This window comes from Pocillopora damicornis, chromosome 5 (genome assembly GCF_964200805.1).
Source record: "Pocillopora damicornis chromosome 5, jaPocDami1.2, whole genome shotgun sequence".
Classification (NCBI taxonomy): Eukaryota; Metazoa; Cnidaria; class Anthozoa; order Scleractinia; family Pocilloporidae; genus Pocillopora; species Pocillopora damicornis.
The window spans coordinates 10,463,183-10,484,018 of record NC_142674.1 but is presented as its reverse complement, the minus strand read 5'-3'; the positions used below and the strand labels follow the sequence as shown (position 1 = coordinate 10,484,018).

At 38.3% G+C, this 20,836-nt stretch overlaps 2 protein-coding genes across 5 annotated transcripts; one reads left to right on the top strand and one right to left on the bottom strand.

Moving 5' to 3' along the window:
* Positions 1 to 8,547: 8,547 nt before the first annotated feature.
* LOC113670124 (prolactin-releasing peptide receptor) lies at positions 8,548 to 16,191 on the top strand. Of its 4 annotated transcripts, none has more exons than XM_089208025.1 (3): positions 8,548 to 8,757; positions 11,572 to 11,682; positions 14,312 to 16,191. In XM_089208025.1, the coding sequence occupies exons 2-3, from the start codon at positions 11,637 to 11,639 to the stop codon at positions 15,358 to 15,360; spliced, it is 1,095 nt and encodes a 364-aa protein (XP_089064151.1). In that variant the 5' UTR covers positions 8,548 to 8,757; positions 11,572 to 11,636; the 3' UTR covers positions 15,361 to 16,191. The 4 variants fall into 4 exon arrangements, with proteins under 4 accessions (XP_089064151.1, XP_089064150.1, XP_027042015.2 ...); XM_089208024.1 differs by having other exon boundaries at positions 11,566 to 11,682; XM_027186214.2 differs by lacking the exon at positions 8,548 to 8,757 and adding an exon at positions 10,928 to 11,150 and having other exon boundaries at positions 11,566 to 11,682.
* Positions 16,192 to 16,929: 738 nt separating this feature from the next.
* LOC149045149 (C-type lectin BpLec-like) lies at positions 16,930 to 19,886 on the bottom strand. The gene is made up of 4 exons (XM_089208026.1): positions 19,339 to 19,886; positions 18,737 to 18,766; positions 17,878 to 18,066; positions 16,930 to 17,300 (listed from the first exon to the last, which is right to left on the bottom strand). The coding sequence occupies exons 2-4, from the start codon at positions 18,750 to 18,752 to the stop codon at positions 17,038 to 17,040; spliced, it is 468 nt and encodes a 155-aa protein (XP_089064152.1). The 5' UTR covers positions 18,753 to 18,766; positions 19,339 to 19,886; the 3' UTR covers positions 16,930 to 17,037.
* Positions 19,887 to 20,836: the final 950 nt, after the last annotated feature.

Below are 20,836 nucleotides of genomic sequence, written 5' to 3'. Positions count from 1 at the left end.
AATGAGACTGTGCAGGCATTATGCTCATGATCCAGCATCCGATACCCGATGAATTCAATAGAAGAACCTTCGGTCTTTTAACGCCTTACCGGCTCTTGACACTTCCGTAAAAGAAAGTCGCTTAAATTATGTTTTTATCGTAATCTGCAGTTATTAAGCTTTCTTCTGATATATAGTTTGCTAGGATTCACTGCTTAATACTATAAACATTCAGGCTCACCAACACGTGCAAACTGTGGTAAACCGGGAGGCTGGTAAACCGTGGTAGAATCCAGTCTCGTTGCTATTTTAATTAACGCTATCACGAACGACAACGAATAAATGCAATATCGGCAAGGAAAAAAGAGGCGAAACTTACCAAATTGGCTCTGCTTTACGGCAAGGCGAAGTGAAGACTCTTCCACACAGCGACTACACTATGTAATGGTTTCGCGCCAGTCTTCACATTCGATGACGTCATGCCCCCCAGCAGATCGCTGAACCATTTGCGGTTTGTATTTTTGGTGGTTTCGGCGAGATAGCATTCACGTCACGCCACAAGCAAGCTCGACAATTTGCCACACCATCGAAATATTTCTTGTAATGCTGAGCAATTTAATGTTCAGTTAGAGCGTCTGATATTCAGCAAAGCTATTCGTAATGCTACACTATTTGTGTGTAAGCTGTACCATTCTACATTACGCTATGCCGTTTCACGCAACGCTACACCATTTGTGTGTACGGTGTACCATTCGGCATTACGCCGAGCCATTTCACGCAACGCTACACTGTTTGTATGTACGCTGTACCATTCGACATTACGCTGAGCCATTTCACGCAACGTTACACCGTTTGTGTCTACGCTGTGCCACTCGACATTAACCTGAGCCATTTAACGTAACGCTACACCGTTTGTGTACTGTATTGCAAATGAGTGCTAGGCTATTCGCAATTGAGCTAGTCCTTTTCACAATTTCATGTTCCAACTCAACACGGGCTACTAGACCGTTTATCATTTGGCTAAACTATTCATGTTAAGGGTGTTCTGTTTCAGGAAGGAAAACAAGATCGTCTATAATTTGGCCATGCTATTCCTTTATTAGCTATGCTATCCTGCAGCTGATCCTTAGACCAGCTTTGTATTTGCTGATCTATTTGACATCCTTGTCAGACCGTTTATCATTTGGCTAAACTATTCATGTTCAGGGTTTTCTGTTTCATGAAGGAAAACTAAACCGTCTATAATTTGGTCATGCCATTTCTTTATTAGCTTTGCTGTCCTGCAGCCGATCCTTAGACCAGCTGTGTATTTGCTGATCTTTTTGACATCCGTTTATTTTTGGTTCGCCTCATGTAAAGTAATCCAGGACAGTATTAGATTCTGGATTCCACGCTGTGGATTCCGGATTCCAGATGCTGGATTCCGGATTCTACCGCTGCAGATTCCGGATTCCAAAACACAAAAGATTTTAGATTTTAGTTTCTGGTTTGCCCCTAATTTTCGCATTTCGTTTTCTAGGAATGACTTCGATGACAGATTTCGCTATTGAAGGACATGTTGGTGAATGCATGTTTGTCTATTCATATTTCCACAACAACATTTGATATTTATGACAAATGTATAATAGCAAATTAAGGGATAAATTTTTGTTGCAGGAATACCTGTTGAGAGTGTCCGTCTTTTAAATCCAATGTCCATTCATTCCACATCTTTTCAGCAACTCTGAAGAGGCGAGGCCGCATTTCTTTAATACAGGTTCCTCGAGGTTCTTCAAGTGATTTAACAGTAACAAAGAGCTAATAGTTCAAATCATTGCTTATCATTTTTAACTTGTAAATAACAGTTGGACTAAAAATTGGCCAATTTTTTAAATATAAAACTGACTTAGAACTGCCAAGAAAAAAGCTCGAAAATATTTCCCTATCATCTCAAATTACTTTTTAAACCATTTATTGAGGCAAAAATTTAAACCGGAATATAATTTTAATAACACCCCGAGTAAATCACGGACAGAAAAGCTTGTTTTCCCAAATGTAATTGGCGATGACGTGCGACGAGATTGCGCATAAAACGGTGTTAAACCAATTCAGCTATATTTAAACTTTTGAAAAGTAGCGAAAGATCCTCATTTACACGGTAATGTTTGAAGAATAACATTCTCTTTTCTAAATTTCCTTTTTTCTTTAAAAGGTTAGCCAAGTCATATCGCATTACGTCGGCGATGAATCCTTCAGAGCAATGATTCTATAAAGTTTCAGATGGCCCGCCGCTATTTTCTTTTCTAGAAAATGTTGCTTGACCTTAGTCGCACCGAGATATGATGCCTTATGAAATCTTAAATTTGTTATTCCAAATGCCAAATATCAAAGAAAACGGTTCACGTTTAAATGCTCTAACGAAGGGCTAACGCTCGAAACGTCAGGTTTTTTACCCTTCACGGTGGCTAATTTACGTTTTCAACTCAGTTGTTAACACTAAATTACCTTATAGCGGCTATACTCTCCCACCGACGCAGCACCACAGTTTCTTTAGAAACTTACCCCTTGGTTCACGTTTAAATGCCGAACATTCGACCTATAAATAGACCTTTCCTGACTTCCATAAATATCCATACATAACCTTGTTCAAAGTTTATCATAATTGGAAACGTGTGGTCCATCGCCCTGATAAGCTCACTCCTAATCTTGGAAGCGACACTTCCCTTTCACTCTCCCCAGCTGCTCTCTCATCCTCCGGATTTTGATCCTCATCATCTCCAACATCTTCGTCGTAAAGGTCACCATTAGCAAGCCTGGAGAGCCTGTTGTCCTCCTCAGACGTTAGAGTGATGCTTGAACCCTTGGCAGTGAATCCCAAAACTCGGGTGAGAATGCAGTTGGGTGAGTTCCGATCACACATCGCCGGGAGTGTACGTAAGAGGGTCACTTGTCCGGTTCGGCCACTGAAATTGCACCTTCTTTCGTAAAAAATTGCCTCCATCTACTTCTAATTGAACGTCTTGTAAGAGAATAGCCAGCCAGAATGGCGAAATCTCTCTTCTGCGGTTATGTCTCACAGCAACGACTTTCTATGTGGTAAACAGTTTGCACCCGCACAGTTCTACCCTGTAGTGCGACATTAGCATCCTCTATTTGGAGGGCTGTTGTTACGTCGTGGCAGTCTTCCGATGAGGCTGTGATGATAGAAGGACGCATGCTGAGGGCATATATATGGAAGTGTGCCAGTCAACTCTTTCGTCTGCCTGCTGTGTTTTGGGGAGAATGTCAATCCTACCGTGGTTGCATGGATGCGGGTGAAAGCCGCTAATACGATTTGAAATGGATTTTCAGCAAATGGATTCTGGATTCCCTTTTTAGCAGAATCCTGGATTCCCTTCCAAAGTCTAGTATTCCGGATTCCACGAGCAAAAATTTCCTGGATTCCGGAATCTGGATTTCCTTACATGGGGCGATTTGGTGGTGACGGCCGCCCATGCAAATGACCAATAATATCAAGACAAGCTTTAATAATTATTCGATCTAAAAGAAACACATTTATAATTCGCACTCAGAACAAACGCAAATCAAGTCTAAAGCTAAAAAAAAAATTTTTATCGAAGTTTGGAAAAAGTAACGAAGCGGAAACTGACTAAATTAAAAAACCTTCAGTGTAAACTTACTTCTGTGGCGGGTTCAAATCCTGGATTCCAAAAGCTGGATTCTGGATTCCAAAGTCTAGTATTCCGGATTCCACGAGCAAAAATTTCCTGGATTCCGGAAACTGAATTTCCTTACATGGGGCGATTTGGTGGTGACGGCCGCCCATACAAATGACCAATAATATCAAGACAAGCTTTAATAATTATTCGATCTAAAAGAAACACATTTATAATTCGCACTCAGAACAAACGCAAATCAAGTCTAAAGCTAAAAAAAAAATTTTTATCGAAGTTTGGAAAAAGTAACGAAGCGGAAACTGACTAAATTAAAAAACCTTCAGTGTAAACTTACTTCTGTGGCGGGTCGTTACAACAGTCTCACTTTACTGGTTAGCAGATTCTCCAGGTAAGCGGATTTAGAAACAGAAAAATTGATGACAAAATAACTTCTTTCTCACTTCGATTCCGGTGAAAAACTGACTGAAAACATAATAATCTAACGGCTTTAAATCAATCTATGAAATTAATGTCAATCACGATTCTTGTCATTAAGTAAATTTGTCAACAAGAGGCAAAGCCTACAGTCCTAGTGGTAACAAATTCAAATCATCCATTAAAGAAGTGACAACTGAAGAGCTGGATTTTTGCCTAAATTTTTTTGCAAGCATGCGAGAAAATTCGACGGCACACCTAAAGAAAAAAAAAACTGCTTTGTTCAGTTCGATCTTGGCAGCCATTCTTTCGTCGCTAGCTCATACAATCTCAGCCCTTATTTCGGCTACTCAAGATAGAGTGTACATAGTTTTTTGGAAGTGAAGTTGCTCTAGTCTTCCTGTGGTTGTCAAACCAAAATATAATTTAGATGGTAGAGTTATCAACTGTTTGTGTTTTTACTAAAATAATTACCCTGTGACTAAATGCCTGGCAGCCGGGCACGGTCTCGAATAGACTTAATGCCCGGCGGTCAAACATTTTCACGCAACTTCCACTAAAACTTCTTCGTATTATCAGATGTTTGTTAAGAAATGTCAAGCGATTCCGGGTATTTAGTCTATTTACGATCGTGCCCGGCACTCTGTTGTGAGTCGACAAATCGAGCGATTTTGTGATTCGCTCAGCTGGAAAAATTGTCCACCAAATAATTTTAGAATCACTTGGGAAACCTAAACAAACATCGAATACTGTATTATTAACAGGTTTATTTGAGGTGACTGACCCTTGCTGTCACGCCACAGTTGTCACGAAGACAACATATTCTACGAAACCAGCCTGACCTCCCAAGCTTTATAGCAGGTTCATGCGGTTTAAGCTTGATCACTGAAAAACCAACGCAATGTTAACATTGCTTGACATTTCTAATCAAACACCTGACACTCTTAGGAAGTTTGAAGAACCTTTCAGTGGCATTTTGATGAAAATTTATGACTGCCGGGCATTTAGTCCATTTGAGACCGTGCCCGGCAGTCTTATTAGGAGCGTAGCAGACAGACAAGCGAGCAATATTATAGTATGCACAAGCTCAGAGAATTTGTCGACTAAAAAACCAAATAAATGTTTGTAATCGTTTGACATTTCTTAACAAACATTTGATTATCTTAAATATGTTGAAAGAACCTTTCGGCGGAAATTGCGCGAAAATTTCTGACTGCCGGTCACTTAGTCCATTTGAGAGACCGTGCCCGGCAGTCTGATCAGAAGCATAGAATTTCAGTGTCGACAACCAAGCGATATTGCATTATGCACTAGCTCGGATAATGTATCCACTAAAAAACAAATTAATTTTTGGAATCGCTTTACATTTCTAAACAAACATCTGATACTCTTGGGAAGTTTGAAGGACACTTCAATGGCATTTTGGTAAATAATTCTAACTGCCGGGCATTTAGTCCACTTGAGACCGAGTCCGGCCGGGCAGTGTGATCAGAAGTGTAGAATTTCTAAGTTGTCGACAACCGAGCGATATTATAGAACGCACAAGCTCGGAGAATTCGTCCACTAAAAAAACCAAATAAATTTTTGGAATCGCTTGACATTACCAAACATACATTTGATATCGCCTCTTTGAGAGTTCCTTATGTTCATACAAATTTTCGCCATTGCGGTGTGGGTGAACTCACCATCTAACGTTATTTAAAGAATCGACAGACGTCAGTTTCCGCTTCGTTACTTTTTCCAAACTTCGATAAAATTTTTTTTTTCTCAGTCAAAATCAACACGCCCTCACTCAGTTGTCCTCGAAAGATACATAAATGGTGGTTCATTTGCATAGTGTGAATTTTTAGGCTGATTTAGGGCTATTTTTGCTCGGTTTTAGTTCATCTGCTCTGCCCCCTAAATAATCCTTTCTAAGGTACGTCTACGAGTAACGCCAAACTAACGAACCCACTGGAAGAAAAAAACGCTGTAAATTCGCTCTAGAAGCCCATATAACATCGAAATTGTTAACTTACGCTCTGTTCCTCATTCGAAGGTCATGTAAAATCAAATGGAATTAAATGCCGCGAGTTCCAGCCTAAAGATTTGCCGAGACCCTTGGAGTTGAGGCACTCTACAGATATTGCGGTACTCAAACCGTAAGAGCTTTCAAGTTATGGTTCAAACTAGTTACATTCGGGGTAACAAGTGACCGCTGAATGTTTCTTAGGACATTACATACCCTTGAATATATTCGGTGAATGTTGCCACAATTAAAGTCTATTCTAGTGAGAAACCATGGACAAAAAAAAAAAAGACATATTTCTCAATTAACATAACCTTCTTCATACCCGAAAACGAAATTTTTAACAGTGTTAAGGTTTTTCTAAAATTTTATATATTTACCTTTTAAAAAAAGTGTGGGGTCTACAAGTTCTGAGGTCCGCAGGTACCGGAGGTGCCACGGTTTACTGAGACGCTTTCGAATTTGACCAGATGATGACCTCTTTTCACTGGAGGCGCCGCCTTATTTCTCTTCGGTGGTCTGTTTTTGTTATTGCTTTGTTTTGTTGTTGGTGCTTTTTTCGGTGATCCTTGTTAATTTGGATCTTCCTCTGGTTATTTTATTTTTCACATCAACATTGGTAATCTTTTACCTGCGCCCGAGAATTTCAGTCCCAGGTGTTCAAATCCCCAGTGTCCATCAAAAATATTGTCAATTGTCTGTTTTCTTTCTTGGTTACGGCCTTCTTTATAAATTACAGTACCCGCAGCTTTGAACCATTAGTTAAAATTTATGCACGATTCAACGTATAAGTTTTGACGCCTCCGCCAACTTCTATGAATATGTTTATGCTGGTGTGAAGATCTTGGAAGAGAGGGGGGTGTTTCTTCTTCTGCCGCTGTACGTTAAATTGGATTAGCGCGTATGCGTAATTTTTAAACATTTTGGTCTGTCTGAGATAAGATAGATGCTTCAATCTTAGTTTAGTCATCAACATCCCCTCTACCCACTCCCACTGACACCAAAAAAATTCAACGACAAGTACAAAAATAAAAGTGATAAGAACTCCGGGGTTGAATGGAGAATATTTTACATAATTTCCATGTTAACGTTTGTTAAATTAAGAACTATGGCGGCAAATTGTCGAAGGTAAAACGCACCGTGACGGTGTAAATTGAACTAGAACAGCTGTTTAATTTTGGAGCAACTGTAGAATACCCTGCCACTTTGGTCCACCTCATTTACATGTGTCATGAGGCTTTGAAGATCGAGGCATAACACAATATAGGTTTTTCTTATTCAATGACATGTAAATGAGTGGCAGGGTATTGTGCAGCTTGGCTTTATTTTATTGTAAGACAGCTTATCAATGCAGGCAGTCGAACGAATCGTTTGAAAATACTACATTTTGCTTTGCTTGCAAACAGTCGAACTTTATGTTCGTTTGCTTAAGTTTCACTTTTACACAGTGAGAAATTTCAACTGCGTAATTGTCGAATAAAGGAAAACCGTTACGGTGTTGTTTTATGATTATTGCGATCCAAAGGAAATGTCACGTCATGGGATTATGTTTCCTAGGCGTATAGTTTTTAAGCTTTTACTTATCGAAAGATGCGTTTTTCATTGTTTCCTTTAGCGGTTTATATCCGTCGGATTATTGCGACGGACTTGCGAACTGAAATTTATACTTATTTGCATAGCCACTGAGGCAACTCAAGCGAGGTGGAAATGGTGTAATTATAGATGTTATTGATAAGCTCATGCCAAAAGATGCGGAGATCCTGGTGATATGGGGTCTATACACCAGGAAGCTTGAACAGGGACTTGGGAATTTGGATCATCAATATTTAAGTTCGGGTTTAATTTCGTCATGGCGAAGTCACCAGGTGGTATTTTGCGGTCGGAGTAGTAAATACGGGAAACAGGCTATCTTTCTGGGGGTTGTAATATTTGCAAACGGCTAAATATCTTCTTTCTTTTTTTTTTCGAAAAATTGACAGAGAATTGACTTGATGAATTTTCCCGCGACCATCCGTCAAAATACACGGTACAGAATGTGATAAAATAATAAAAAAAGTAAATACAAAATGGAAAATGCCCTTGACAACTATTTTAGCTGGTTGACCGATCATAATACACATAATAATTTCCATGAAAAAAAAAATTCAACGTCATTTTTTAAAAAGTGTTTTAAGATAGCAGCGTGCGAATTAAGGATTCAGTTTCAGAAAACAGGTCATAAGCAAACAACCTACAAATGTTTACCTCTAACTCCAGAGAATCACTTGCGTATGGGGTGAAAGAAGAAACTTTAGGGCATGATTCCTTTCAGTGTATATGGTAGTGAGCTTGTTAATACGCTTGCAGCATCCAGTATGATGAATTGGAAAAAATTAAAATTAGCATTTTTTAGTTATTACTTTTATTTACTCAATAAGACTGATGTAAATATATCAAATTTTATTTTCCATTTCATATATGAATCAGCCATCACTTTTAGACCATTAATCGTTGGGTCGCTAATCCGGCGTAGAACTCCTTTTAAAAGCTTCCGTCTCTGAAATGGTTTAAATAAGCTTATTCTTTATTTACGGAGACACTACCACACACATTAGGACAAGAAACATTTATAGATTCTGAGGACAGCAGTCATTCCACGAGGTTATTCGTTGGTCTCTTTAAGTTTCGGTGGCAGGGCGAGTTTATCTTCGGAATTTTTAGGTGAGTTGAGTTTCAACGGCCAAAGCTGTTTTTTCCCCTTTTTTTAAGTCATGCAGCGGTGAACTGGTTAGATATGAAAACAGTCTTAGTGTTTTAGAGCCAAATTATGCGCCACACACAAAGAGAACCTAGATTAATAAACATCTTTATCCCTGGATGGGTGCGGTTTAGACTGCGATTCGAACTTATAATTTCAGTTCTTCTTTTTAAACAGACTTGTCTTCGATTTAAGACCAAATGCGGTTGAACAGTTCAAAAGCATATAGTGTTCATCCGATTCTAAGAGGCCATTATGAATTGATATCTTGTGCTCGATCAAATTATGGATGATAACATTGGGATTTGTCCTGCTGTCAATCATAAGAGTTCGATGCTATCTAGAGTCGTAATTTATTTGGTTTTCCCCTTTGTGTTCAGCATGTGTCACGTTAGCTTTAAACTAGCGTGACACATAGTCATTCTTGTTACTCTGTATAAGTTTTTCTTTTCTTTTCTTCTGTCTCTCTCTCTCTCTCTCTTTTTTTAATAAGCCTTTTACTAAAAAAAACAACAGCTATTATGGAAACTAATACCTTAAAGCCCACCATAACTTGGGTTGAAAGGATCTCAATGAACCACCTGAATGTGGTTTTTGAGATTGTTGACGTCATTCCTTTGATCGGCAGTAATGTTTCAATTCGTACACTGGAAGAGCAAGTTGAGTTGAAACATACACTATAAGACCATTTACTACTTTTACTTATTTATTTGTTTCTTATTTTGTTGGTTTTTTTGGTTTTTTTCGTTGGGGCTAATTAACTTTAATTCGCATTTTAAAATTAAAATCCATTCCAAACGGCCGTTTTGGATGTTCATTGTTAACTGTTTTAGGGAGCTTTCGGAGCAATACGAGATGAAAATTAGAAAAATCTTCAGGATTGTAATTACTTGAGTTCTTTCAATCAATTTTAACCTTGATGACGTAAATTTAATCATTCTATACCGTTTACAAGCCATTGTATCAAGGGCACCCCGGAAATTTTAAAGAAAAACTCGAGGCTTGTCAAAATTCTCAAACTATGCATCGCTTCGATTTCTTTACGATCTAATAAGAAACGGGAGCCATAGGAACATTTAAAGCTCATTGGCTAATTTATTTTATTTCATCATCTTTTGCTCGTTCTTGTGGCCGTATCCAAAAGTTATTGAAATACTTTTAGGAACAAGAATATGTGATGCCTTGATAAATTAATAAGACTCGGAAATTTGCTGTCACGTATCTACCACACTTTCTTCGATACGTACAACTTGTAATTTACCCACTCACGCTCGCTTCCTTTCCGACCTATTTCACTTACTTATTTACTTCTTCATTTAACATAACCAGCAACTGTATGAGCAAAGTTCTCTTCATTTCTTCGCAAAACTCTCAATATCTAACAGAGTAAGATTAAGTATTTTAAATGGAGTTTCCATCCATTACATTCTGGAAAGTTTTTATCTTCAAAGTGAAAAAGAAAAAAAAAAAGAGGTGCATGTTATGCTTATTTACTGCAAATATTTATAGTTATGGTTAATTTCAGGAAAGAAAGGCTTAAACTCATTATCACACCGAAGGCTTTTGGTTCCTTTTTCATATTTAAAATTGATCAGCTTCAAGAATAATTTCAGTAAGGTGAATAATGGGCCACATTTACGGTGAAATGTGCACTCAACCAAAAAGAATCACTGATTATTTTTTAAATATATTCGAGTAGCTTTTATAACTAAAACTCATTGGAATCTGAAGACTTGTTAATCCACTAAAAGCTAATGAAGAAATTTAACAGAGTAAGGAAGATTAGAAACAAAAAATAGTAACAGCGCGATAGTTGATAGTTGGTAATCAGCAGGAAGCATCTTTTGTAATTGAAAGTCAAGTGACGGTCAGGAAATTTGAAATTTTCTTTTTATGTTCTCGAATTTTCTTTCTACGTTCTCGAATTTTCTTAAATCGATTATATTACAAACGATACAACAGCTAAACATCACACTCCATCAAAGAAGCAGAAGTGTTTCCAGATGCCGTGTTTCTCAGTATGGTCCAATATTGCAAATTCCGGTGTCACTCATTGTTATTGATGCCCAAACAGAATTCTCGTATTAATGAGTTACAGCTGATTATTAACATAAAATAAAGTTTGACTTGGATGTTTATTAAAAGTAAATATCGTGTCAAAACTGTTTTAAACCATTGGTGGTTTGGAAAAGACGGCTGTTTTCTTTGATGAAGAACGCAATAAGTCCGTTCTTTCGACTTTTTCTCAACACGGTACGTTGTAATTTGGGTAAACAAACCGAGGAAGACCCCATAGGGTGCCAATATTTCACCATTTCGTCCAAAGAGACGACAACTACTCAACAGTCGACGTAAGGTGAGTTTTGCTCTGCAGTCTATATGAAAGCAACCGTGTTATTACTCATAATATACCTAACATTTTATAATTGAGCATTCTTTACGGACAATTCCCTCGTCGCAAGGCATACCTAGAAATTTTGGTATGTTCTATCAGCTTACAGCATCATTTACGAACTAAGCTGTAGGCTTCCATATACACAGTATGTGGCTAATATTTCGGGTATCATACACAGCGAATATCTTTCTTGTGAAAACCTATATTTCCGCTCTGTCGTAATATATCCTTATCACCCTAACTTCTGGATATATTAATTTGATCGAAAGGCTCGCTAATTAGATTCACTTTACAAATACGTAAGCAATTTAAGCAATATGTGCTATCGTGTTCCAAATGCGTAAAGTGTTAAGCAGCAGATTCGACTTTTTGTCAGTTCTAGGTGTGGGAGAAAGGAAGCATATTTTCTTGTTGCTGACATCAAGAAGTACACTCTTGAAAATTACGATGAACACTACAATAAACACTACAGATACAGAGAACTCCTCTGACGGTAAGTCGAATCTCAAACATTTTGCGTGATTGATAAAGGGCTTTGAAAGAACGCATAGAATAATGTAGGCTGTCACGTAAACATTTTTTTTCCTTATTCAACTATCGTCTACTCATTTTTACTGTGTTTACAAGGCTGATATGGCAACTCCTTTCATTTAATTCAACTCTTGTCGTTGTAAACGGCTGTGAATAAATGAAATTCATATATTTGAACTGCGGATAAAGACGTGAATATGAAAGTGATCTTCGCATTTATGAACACTACTTAAGCAGTAACGAAAAGAAGGCTTGAAAAAAAATTCAGGCCTGTACGGGATATGAATTTTATATATTTACAGCCGTTTATTCACCACTTCACGGGTTTATTTGGAACCAACACAGCGACCAGCTCCCAGTTGGCTTGTTAGCTTAGTTGGTAGAGCACTGCATCGGTATCGCAGAGGTCATGGGTTCATCCCGTACAGGCCTGAATTTTTTTCAGGCCTTCTTTTCGCTACTGCTTAAGTAGTGTTCATAACTGCGAAGATCGCTTTCATATTCACGTCTTGCCGTTGTGGCCAATGGTCGTTTGAGTTGCATTCTGTCTGTCTTCAACTCGTTTGACTAGATTATGAAACATATTTTTCGCCAAATAAACAATTTATTGCATGGTATGTGCTTGAAAGGAGAGGGTCACTAGAGATTTATGTTCAACTGAACAACGTGTAATTTTACGATTGTCATTCCATGAAATGCTTCGAATGGGAAGAAAGCGAAACGAACCGTTTACATTGAACTGATTATGGTGTTATTTATCAACGTAAAACTGGGAAGACGTGAGAAGGAAGCTCGTTGCATACTGACGTCGCCACGGTATGCAATAACAGGATGCTATCATTTAGCTGCGGTAGTCTCGGTGTATGTTGAAAGGAAAGGCACGTCGTCCTTGTTAAGACATTGCAGCACTGATTTTCTTTACAGTCGAGGCATTAAAATTCAGAGAACGTGTAGCATCTGTTTTGTCGCCTGTTTTATCTGTTCATCGCGAAGTTAGTTAGATGGTAAATTAACTTGCACCTTAAAAACCTGTCGGAGAAAATAACTTTGTAGCATCATGGGATCTATGCTAAAGTAAATCGCACTCAACGCCATCATGTGCTTATCAATCAAATGGCGTCATGCGATAATCAGTTTATCAAAAACTCTTAATTTGAATCCGTCAAATTTTGACGAGTTCATTTTATTGACTTTCTCCCGTCACTTTTTATCTTGCATGCGTGTGACCTTTTTCTTCTCAGGTTAGGGGGCTTCAACATGCAGTCGTGCTTCCGTAGCCTTAGCATTTTTTCACGAGTTTTAATATTCAATAAATGCCATTTGATAGCGAGTCAATAATTCACTGATTACCAAAAGAGCTTTCGTCATTACCATTACTGAATGACCACTAATGCCATGCTCGTGTGCGTCAATGGCCTCTCTTACTGTATAGGCAACTCTTACAGGGCAACTGAAAGAAAACCGAAATAGATATGATTACAACCGATTAATGAAGGCATAACAGGCTAAAAGAATCATTTCTAATGGACTGATTAGAAAGTACTTCCAATAATCCCAGGCTATCTTATTTTTCGTGAGGTTGTTGTCTAGACTCCTTTAAAATCCTATTTGGTTCGAGTTTTGGTGCTTTTATGTCGGAATCTAAAAAAAAATCACCAGATACAAAACACTGATTACCATATGAATCAGGAGAAAATAAATGATTTCTTCATGTTGCGGCTGGTTGAGAGACAAAGCCGTCCAGACAAAAAAAAAAATGATGTTCGAGTGTAACTAAAAGTTAATGATATGATTTTTAACACAGGGCACGGACGCAAAAAAAAAAACAAAAACATGTAAATTACTTTTTCATTCGACGGAGTGGGAGGGGGCCGAACGGGAAAATATCTGACACAAGATCATAAGATACAGGCTTTTCCAGACCGGCTCTCGTTAACTAGTCGGGCCCCATCGACGTCAGCTTTCACTCTGGTTTTCGGGATCGCTGATTGATTAGAAAGTACTCCCTAAAATCCCATGCTGATCTTATTTTTCGTGAGGTTGCTGTCTTGACTCCTTTAAAATCCTATTTGGTTCGAATTTTCGTGCTTTTATGTATGAATCTAGAGAAATCATCAGATACAAAATATTGATTACCATATGAGCCGGGAGAAAACAAGTGATTTTTTTTTTCGTTGCGGCTGGTTGAGGGGCTAAACCGTCCAGACAAAAAGAAAATTGTTGTTAATGATGTGATTGTTAACACACGGGGCGTGGACGAAAAAAAGTACATGCTAATAACTTCAGTTACTTCTTTTTCACTCGACGGGTGGGAGGGCCGGACGGGAAAATATTTGATTGGAGGTCTGGACATACGGACCTGTAGCGCAAGGAGACGCCTGACGGCTTTTCCAGACCGGCTCTCGTCAACTCGTCGGGCCTTATCGACGTCAGCTTTCGCGCTGATTTTCGCTACCGTGGCCTTACAGTTCTTTTGATGATAACGAAACATAAAAAAGGGGAAAAAAAGGCAGATATTGCAAACATCCAATAACAAGAAAAACAAACAAAAAAAACAATACAGAACATAACCCTCTGTTTGCTTTCCACAGGGCAGTCACCTAGCCCCAGCTCTCTACATAAGACGATCTTCACAGTACTGTATTCGATGACCATATTTGTGGCAGTGGTCGGAAATCTTCTTCTGATCTTCATCATCAAAAGAAGACCAGAAACAAGATCGCTGACTGGTTTCCTGTTTGTCAACATGGCCGTCGCTGACCTTCTGGTGGCTCTGATTGCTATGCCTGTCTCCCTGCATATCCTGCACGATGGTGGGGTATGGGCAACGGGAATGTTTGGAAATGTCACGTGTTCGCTTACGTTTTTCACGTTTTATGTCACACTCGGTGCATCCATTTTAAGTCTGTTGATTATGTCAGTGGATCGTTACTTTGCAGTTGCCCGTCCTCTTCACCGTTTTGAGACGTTTCGAAAGGCTAGAGTCCTAACTGTGTTTATTTGGTTGAGTGCAATGATTTTCTCCATTCCAGCTGCTATTATTTGGAGGCTTGGTCATTGGCCTCAAACTGAGGGTTTGGTTTGCGGTCCAAAATATGAAGAGCTTGGCAAATTTGGGACGAGGGGTTTCTACACTTACCTCGTTCTAATTATGTACCTGATTCCACTTATCATAATAATTACCCTTTATTCTCGGATCTGCCTCACGCTTTGGCACCGAAGCATGCCGGGTGAAGCTTCGTCCGAAATTGAGAAACGTAACGAGATTACGAAGCGAAGAGTTGTGCGCATGCTCGTCATAATCACTGCTGCTTTCGCTCTTTGTTGGTTCCCGGCTCACTTTTTTCATTTACTTATTGCATATCGTCCTGACGTCTTGTCGAAAATTCCGTATTACGTAATGATCCTTTGCTTCTGGTTGGGTCACGCAAACAGTGCGGTAAACCCATGGCTGTACATGATGTTAAACGAGAAATTCCGCATCGCCCTCAGTGCTGCTGTACACGGAAGGGATCCAAGAATGCGATCCGGCTCAAACAGAACCCAGTCCACCACAAAGTACACTTCAATCAAAGGCGGCAATTCGTTCAAGACAAGACAGTCAAATCGAGAAAAATCCAAAGCAGAAACATTCATGTGAGACGATGTGCACTTAATCCAACCTAATGCTTATCGGACTTCTTCATGTAAAACCGCCATCAAATGTCCTGCTGCCATAGAAAGCGCGATTTAAACCATTCAGTAATTTAGAGTTCTGCGTGCGATAGTGTCAGAAACGTTGGAGTGCGATTGATAGTTGATGGTTGTCATTGCCATTTGACAAATTTTTCAATGTTCTCCCACGCAAAGAGAGTCAGCACGTGAGGGACGAAGAAGATCTGGTGATCCTTTGCCAATATTTCTATGTCGAACCTCCTTACCTGAGAACAGACGCAAGATTCTCAGACAAGAATTAACTGACTTAGCTATAGTTGCAACGATCCCTCCATCATTTGTTACTCAACGGTGTTTGCTAGAATTGAAAATCCGTAGGGAAACACTGATTGAGCCCTGGTGAGCCCAACCTTGACCAGCGCGTTTTTTTGTTTGTTTTTTTTTTCGGTTTGGCGGCTCTTTTTTATCGAATTTTTTTACCCCGTAACCCTTGTGCATATAGTAAGGTTTGGTGCCGAAAACACTTTGTTTTGTTTATTGATAGTTTTTGTTTTTTGTTTATTATATTGTTGTTATAATCATTATTATAGAATAACTTATCCAAATCATGATGATCAGCTTGAAAAGAGGGCCACCGTGCTCTAGCCAATAGTGTTATCCTAATGCAAAAAATGTTGTTTAGTTCTAAAACTGTTCTTAATTGCAAGTGTGTTTCTTTCACGCCCCACATTTATGCTGCCAAAGAAAGGAGACCAAGGCTAGAATTGCTTGCTGAGAGCATTCATTACAAAATATTAAATATGTTAAGCTCGAAAAAGCTCACGATTTCATTTTTTTTCCTTTTTTGCGCTACTTTTCGTCTTCCAGCGCCAATAACTGAGAAAGAAAACCTTCCGAGGACATAGAGGCAACCTCCCGAGATCGACTTCGGTCCGCCTGAAATTATTGAGATCAACCATGTTGCTCCAATCATTTCTTTGTTAAAAAACAACTGGGGGCGCTTAAGACGAAGCGAAACGAAGCGAGCATTATGAGCAAGTCCTTCCCCGTGCGTTTCTTACCTTTAAAGTTACCACCAGACTGAAGGCAAGACTCGTTTCCTTTAGTAACCCCAGAAGAGTTAGGTCGAAAGAGGTTTTTTCAAAAACATGCACAGATCATACATTTCTCTTTTTGTTTACACACCAGATAATCCTCGAATTCGGACGTGGTCACAATAATTTTTTTCAAACCAAAAAGAGACCGCACGGACACGCAATTTTTTTCTTTTGTTATGCGTCTAGCTAAATCTCAACCAACGATAAAGTGTGATACGAGCATGGGAACGTAATTCTGAGTATATATATAGTAACCATATTATTATTTGCCATATCTTGAAATGATTAATTGATATTACTTGACAAAAAAGTGCAATAAACGCTTTAATTCATGATTTTAATCAGTTTTCAATCACGCCGTGACATCATACCACAATACCACCGGCATAAGTAACATTGCGCGATTGAGGGAGTCGCGCAATGTTACTTATGTCGGTGGTATTGTGGATCCTCGGTATAATGTCACGGCGTGATTGAAAACTTCAAGATCATATATCAGTCTAATTAAAATTACAGCTTGATTCTCGTCTACGGTGTGACTTATTCGAGAGTCTATAGTTTTTCATTTAAACAGCCACGGTGGACTGAAAGCACGGACCTTCACACTCACATATAAAAGCCCAACTGTTAGTGCAAGGCACTGTGTACCATAGTGAAAAAGTGGTATCCGGATGCGTTGCTAAGACAACACAGTCTCTTTGTTCTTCAGTCTTCAAATCTTGAGGAAAGCCAGGTGGAAAGTTGAGAAATGGAGCTGGATTTGTGTCTCCATTCAGGTGAAAAACATCCTCCTCTTCTAAGTCCATCAAACCAATGTAATATATTTGCCCTTAGAGAAGAGAAAAGATGAATTGATGAAAAGATATCTCGTGTTAAATTTTGATTCACACCACCTCATTAGTGTTTTGAGGAAGGCCCCTGCTCTGAGCCGCGAGATATACCAACTCCATTAAAGCTATTTCATAATAACATTTAGTTCTATGCAGAGCGAATGTACGAGTATAAATAGTCTGTTAGTCGGGAGCTTGTTTTCCTTGAGTCCCCATTGAAGCTATTTTGGAAATAATAAACTCAGTTTTTTTTCTATTTATCCTTCTTTTTCATTTATCTGTTTTTGGAAACATGTTCAAACAAGGGTAATGATGTTAATTGCAACGAGCAATCACAAAGAGAACCTACGGGAAAAGAGACTTCTCAGTACCATCCTTAAACTTCAAAATTTAAAAAAAAACATATATAAATAAATAATAAGTAACGCTAATATTTTCTCGTACTTTTCCTTCTATTTTTCTGTGGGCCTTGAAGATTTGACTGCATCAATAACTGGAGTGCGTTTTGAATTGACCTTTCAGAAGATAACTTGATCATCATTGAAGTTTGTCACACCGTGTTTTTATAGTACGTACCTTTATCAGGGGCAAGATAAACAACTTCAGCATTCTCTTCAAGTGATCGAATCGCGATAAGATCTCCCAGTTTATTGTCTTTAGTCTTAAAGCTCATACAAAATGATCTTGCAGCCTCGAATGTTATGGTAGGGGTAAGGAAGAATCTGATACAACCACCTCTAAATGGAACAAAGTCCTGAGGACAATCTTGAGAAAATAAGATAACAAGAAATGGAAATTAATAACAATGATGACGAAGTTGTTTACCATGATGATGATGATGATGGAAATATATATAGATAAAGAACTTCCACTGCATTATAATAGTCCCACGTGGACGATTAATTATTCAGGTTTGAGAATCACCATATTTTTTTACTGCCAGTTGTGCATGCCCCATATTGTATGTAGGGAGACGGCTGACTGGTAACCTTCCCAGAAAAAAAAAAAAAAAAAAATTTGAAAAGACTAACTATGTTTTCATGAAAACCCTTCGCAAGAAGAAGTGGAAAAGGTAAAAATTGTCTTGAAGGAAGAAGTAAAGCTTCACAAGCAAAACTTGTGTCCATTTGCGTTTTTTTCCTTTGATTTTTCGCAGAAGGGCTAGCTTACTTATCCACGCTTATATCGTGCAGCGTTACTTTATTTGTGAGTGTTTATGTTCGCGTTATCGATATCCGTTGTAGATTCCTTTCTTTTTCTCCTGATCAAGTATATTCGTAATAATAAGCATACCTCTGCTATTAGTTTATAAAGGCAAATTTTAGTGTCAGCATTTGCGATGACGTTTAGAAAACTTCGTCTGCAGCTACATTTTGTTTTGGAATTTGTGATTTATAACAAAATCTTGCGAACAGAATAATGCAGTGCCACATACCTTGCACAATAGGCATACCCGGTAGTTCATCTATGGAAAGTGATGAGAAAGCAACAGTTATTGCTTGATACTCTCAAGCCATGCAAAAATGTCAGCAGGATACATAATCAAAAGTTGATAGATAATGCCTTTACAGCGCAAAGCTCGCATCGTATCTCAAGAAAAGACAGTCCAACAGATGAAAATTCGATAAAATGAACATGAAGCTATTACCTAAAAAAATGGAACGAATTGTATAACTCATTTTCTTAGAGCCGTGACTGTCGATCAATTTAACAGAGATTAGTAAGAAACATCATGGGCCTCATGAAAATATCAATTTGTTGAAGCAATAAATGTCAGAAATTATCCAGTTTTTCTCGGCATAAACGACTATAAGATTAAGATGCATGTGCAGCATTTCTCCAGGATTCTATGTCTTCTATAACAGTTCTCACTGTCTCGAACCAGTTACATCCCCAGGAGGGGAGAGATAGTGTAAAACTCAATGACAGTTCATACTATACAAAATACTTCTGCTTAATGACTCATGCTAAGAAGTGCCACTCAATTATACCTCAAGTGTATTTGAGTTATATTAATCACAGTTAACAAACACCTACCAAAGGGCTCTTCCTCCTCTCCGAAAACTTCCAAGTTCACTCTGGGAATAAAGTCACAATCGATTACAGGATTGTCTCCGTTGTTACCAGTTCGGAGTTTAAAGGCATTTTTCTGAATGAAGATCACGTTGTCTGTATTGTCACAATATACTCGGGACAATGACGTCTTTCGTATCTCTTCAAGCTGAGGAAGAGTGAATGCGGCAATAGGGTCATTTCTTTCATACCAGAATCAATCAGCATGTCGCAGATGTCTAAACTGCTTGGTCATAAGACAGGTGAACGTAAAACCTAGCACGCTTCCAAGAGTGGGAAACTCGAGGATGCCGCCTACAAATAAATCGATGTCTTTTGCATTTTCATAGGCTTGTCTCAGTTTCATGATCTCTGGGCGATTTATGGTATTACGAAGTTGACCAAAGTTATTACTTGGGCCTGCACCACAAATCTCGCGGAATTTTACGAACGTTTGTAAGCCGTGATCCCTACCGCGGTGAATGTTTATTGCCGGAAGATCGCCAACAATACTATCAATAGTTGGTCCTTCTATTATTAGACGTTCTCTTATGACGTCAACAAAGTTCCTGAGGAAGAAAATTTCATCATAATTAGTCAACTATTTTATTGAACGTAGGAATCTTGGATCGGTGAGACTTTGAGAAACCTAGTTAAAAACTAGATAACAAGTAGTTCCAAGCGTTCTCTTTGTTAAATATAAATGTATTTTTTTAAATTGGCCTTAGCTTTAAACTAGCGTGACACATAGTCATTCTTGTTACTCTGTATAAGTTTTTCTTTTCTTTTCTTTTGTCTTTTTCTTTCTCTCTCTCTCTCTCTCTCTCTTTTTTTAATAAGACTTTTACTAAAAAAACCACAGCTATTATGCTATTGATGCCTTGATAAATTAATAAGACTCGGAAATTTGCTGTCACGTATCTACCACACTTTCTTCGATACGTACAACTTGCAATTTACCCACTCACGCTCGCTTCCTTTCCGACCTATTTCACTTACTTATTTACTTCTTCATTTAACATAACCAGCAACTGTATGAGCAAAGTTCTCTTCATTTCTTCGCAAAACTCTCAATATCTAACAGAGTAAGATTAAGTATTTTAAATGGAGTTTCCATCCATTACATTCTGGAAAGTTTTTATCTTCAAAGTGAAAAAGAAAAAAAAAAAGAGGTGCATGTTATGCTTATTTACTGCAAATATTTATAGTTATGGTTAATTTCTAAATGAAAGCAACCGTGTTATTACTCATAATATACCTAACATTTTATAATTGAGCCTTCTTTACGGACAATTCCCTGTCGCAAGGCATGCCTAGAATTTTTGGAATGTTCTATCAGCTTACAGCATCATTTACGAACTGGGCTGTAGGCTTCCATATACACAGTATGTGGCTAATATTTCAGGTATCATACACAAGTGAATATCTTTCTTGTGAAAACCTATATTTCCGCTCTGTCGTAATATATCCTTATCATCCTAAC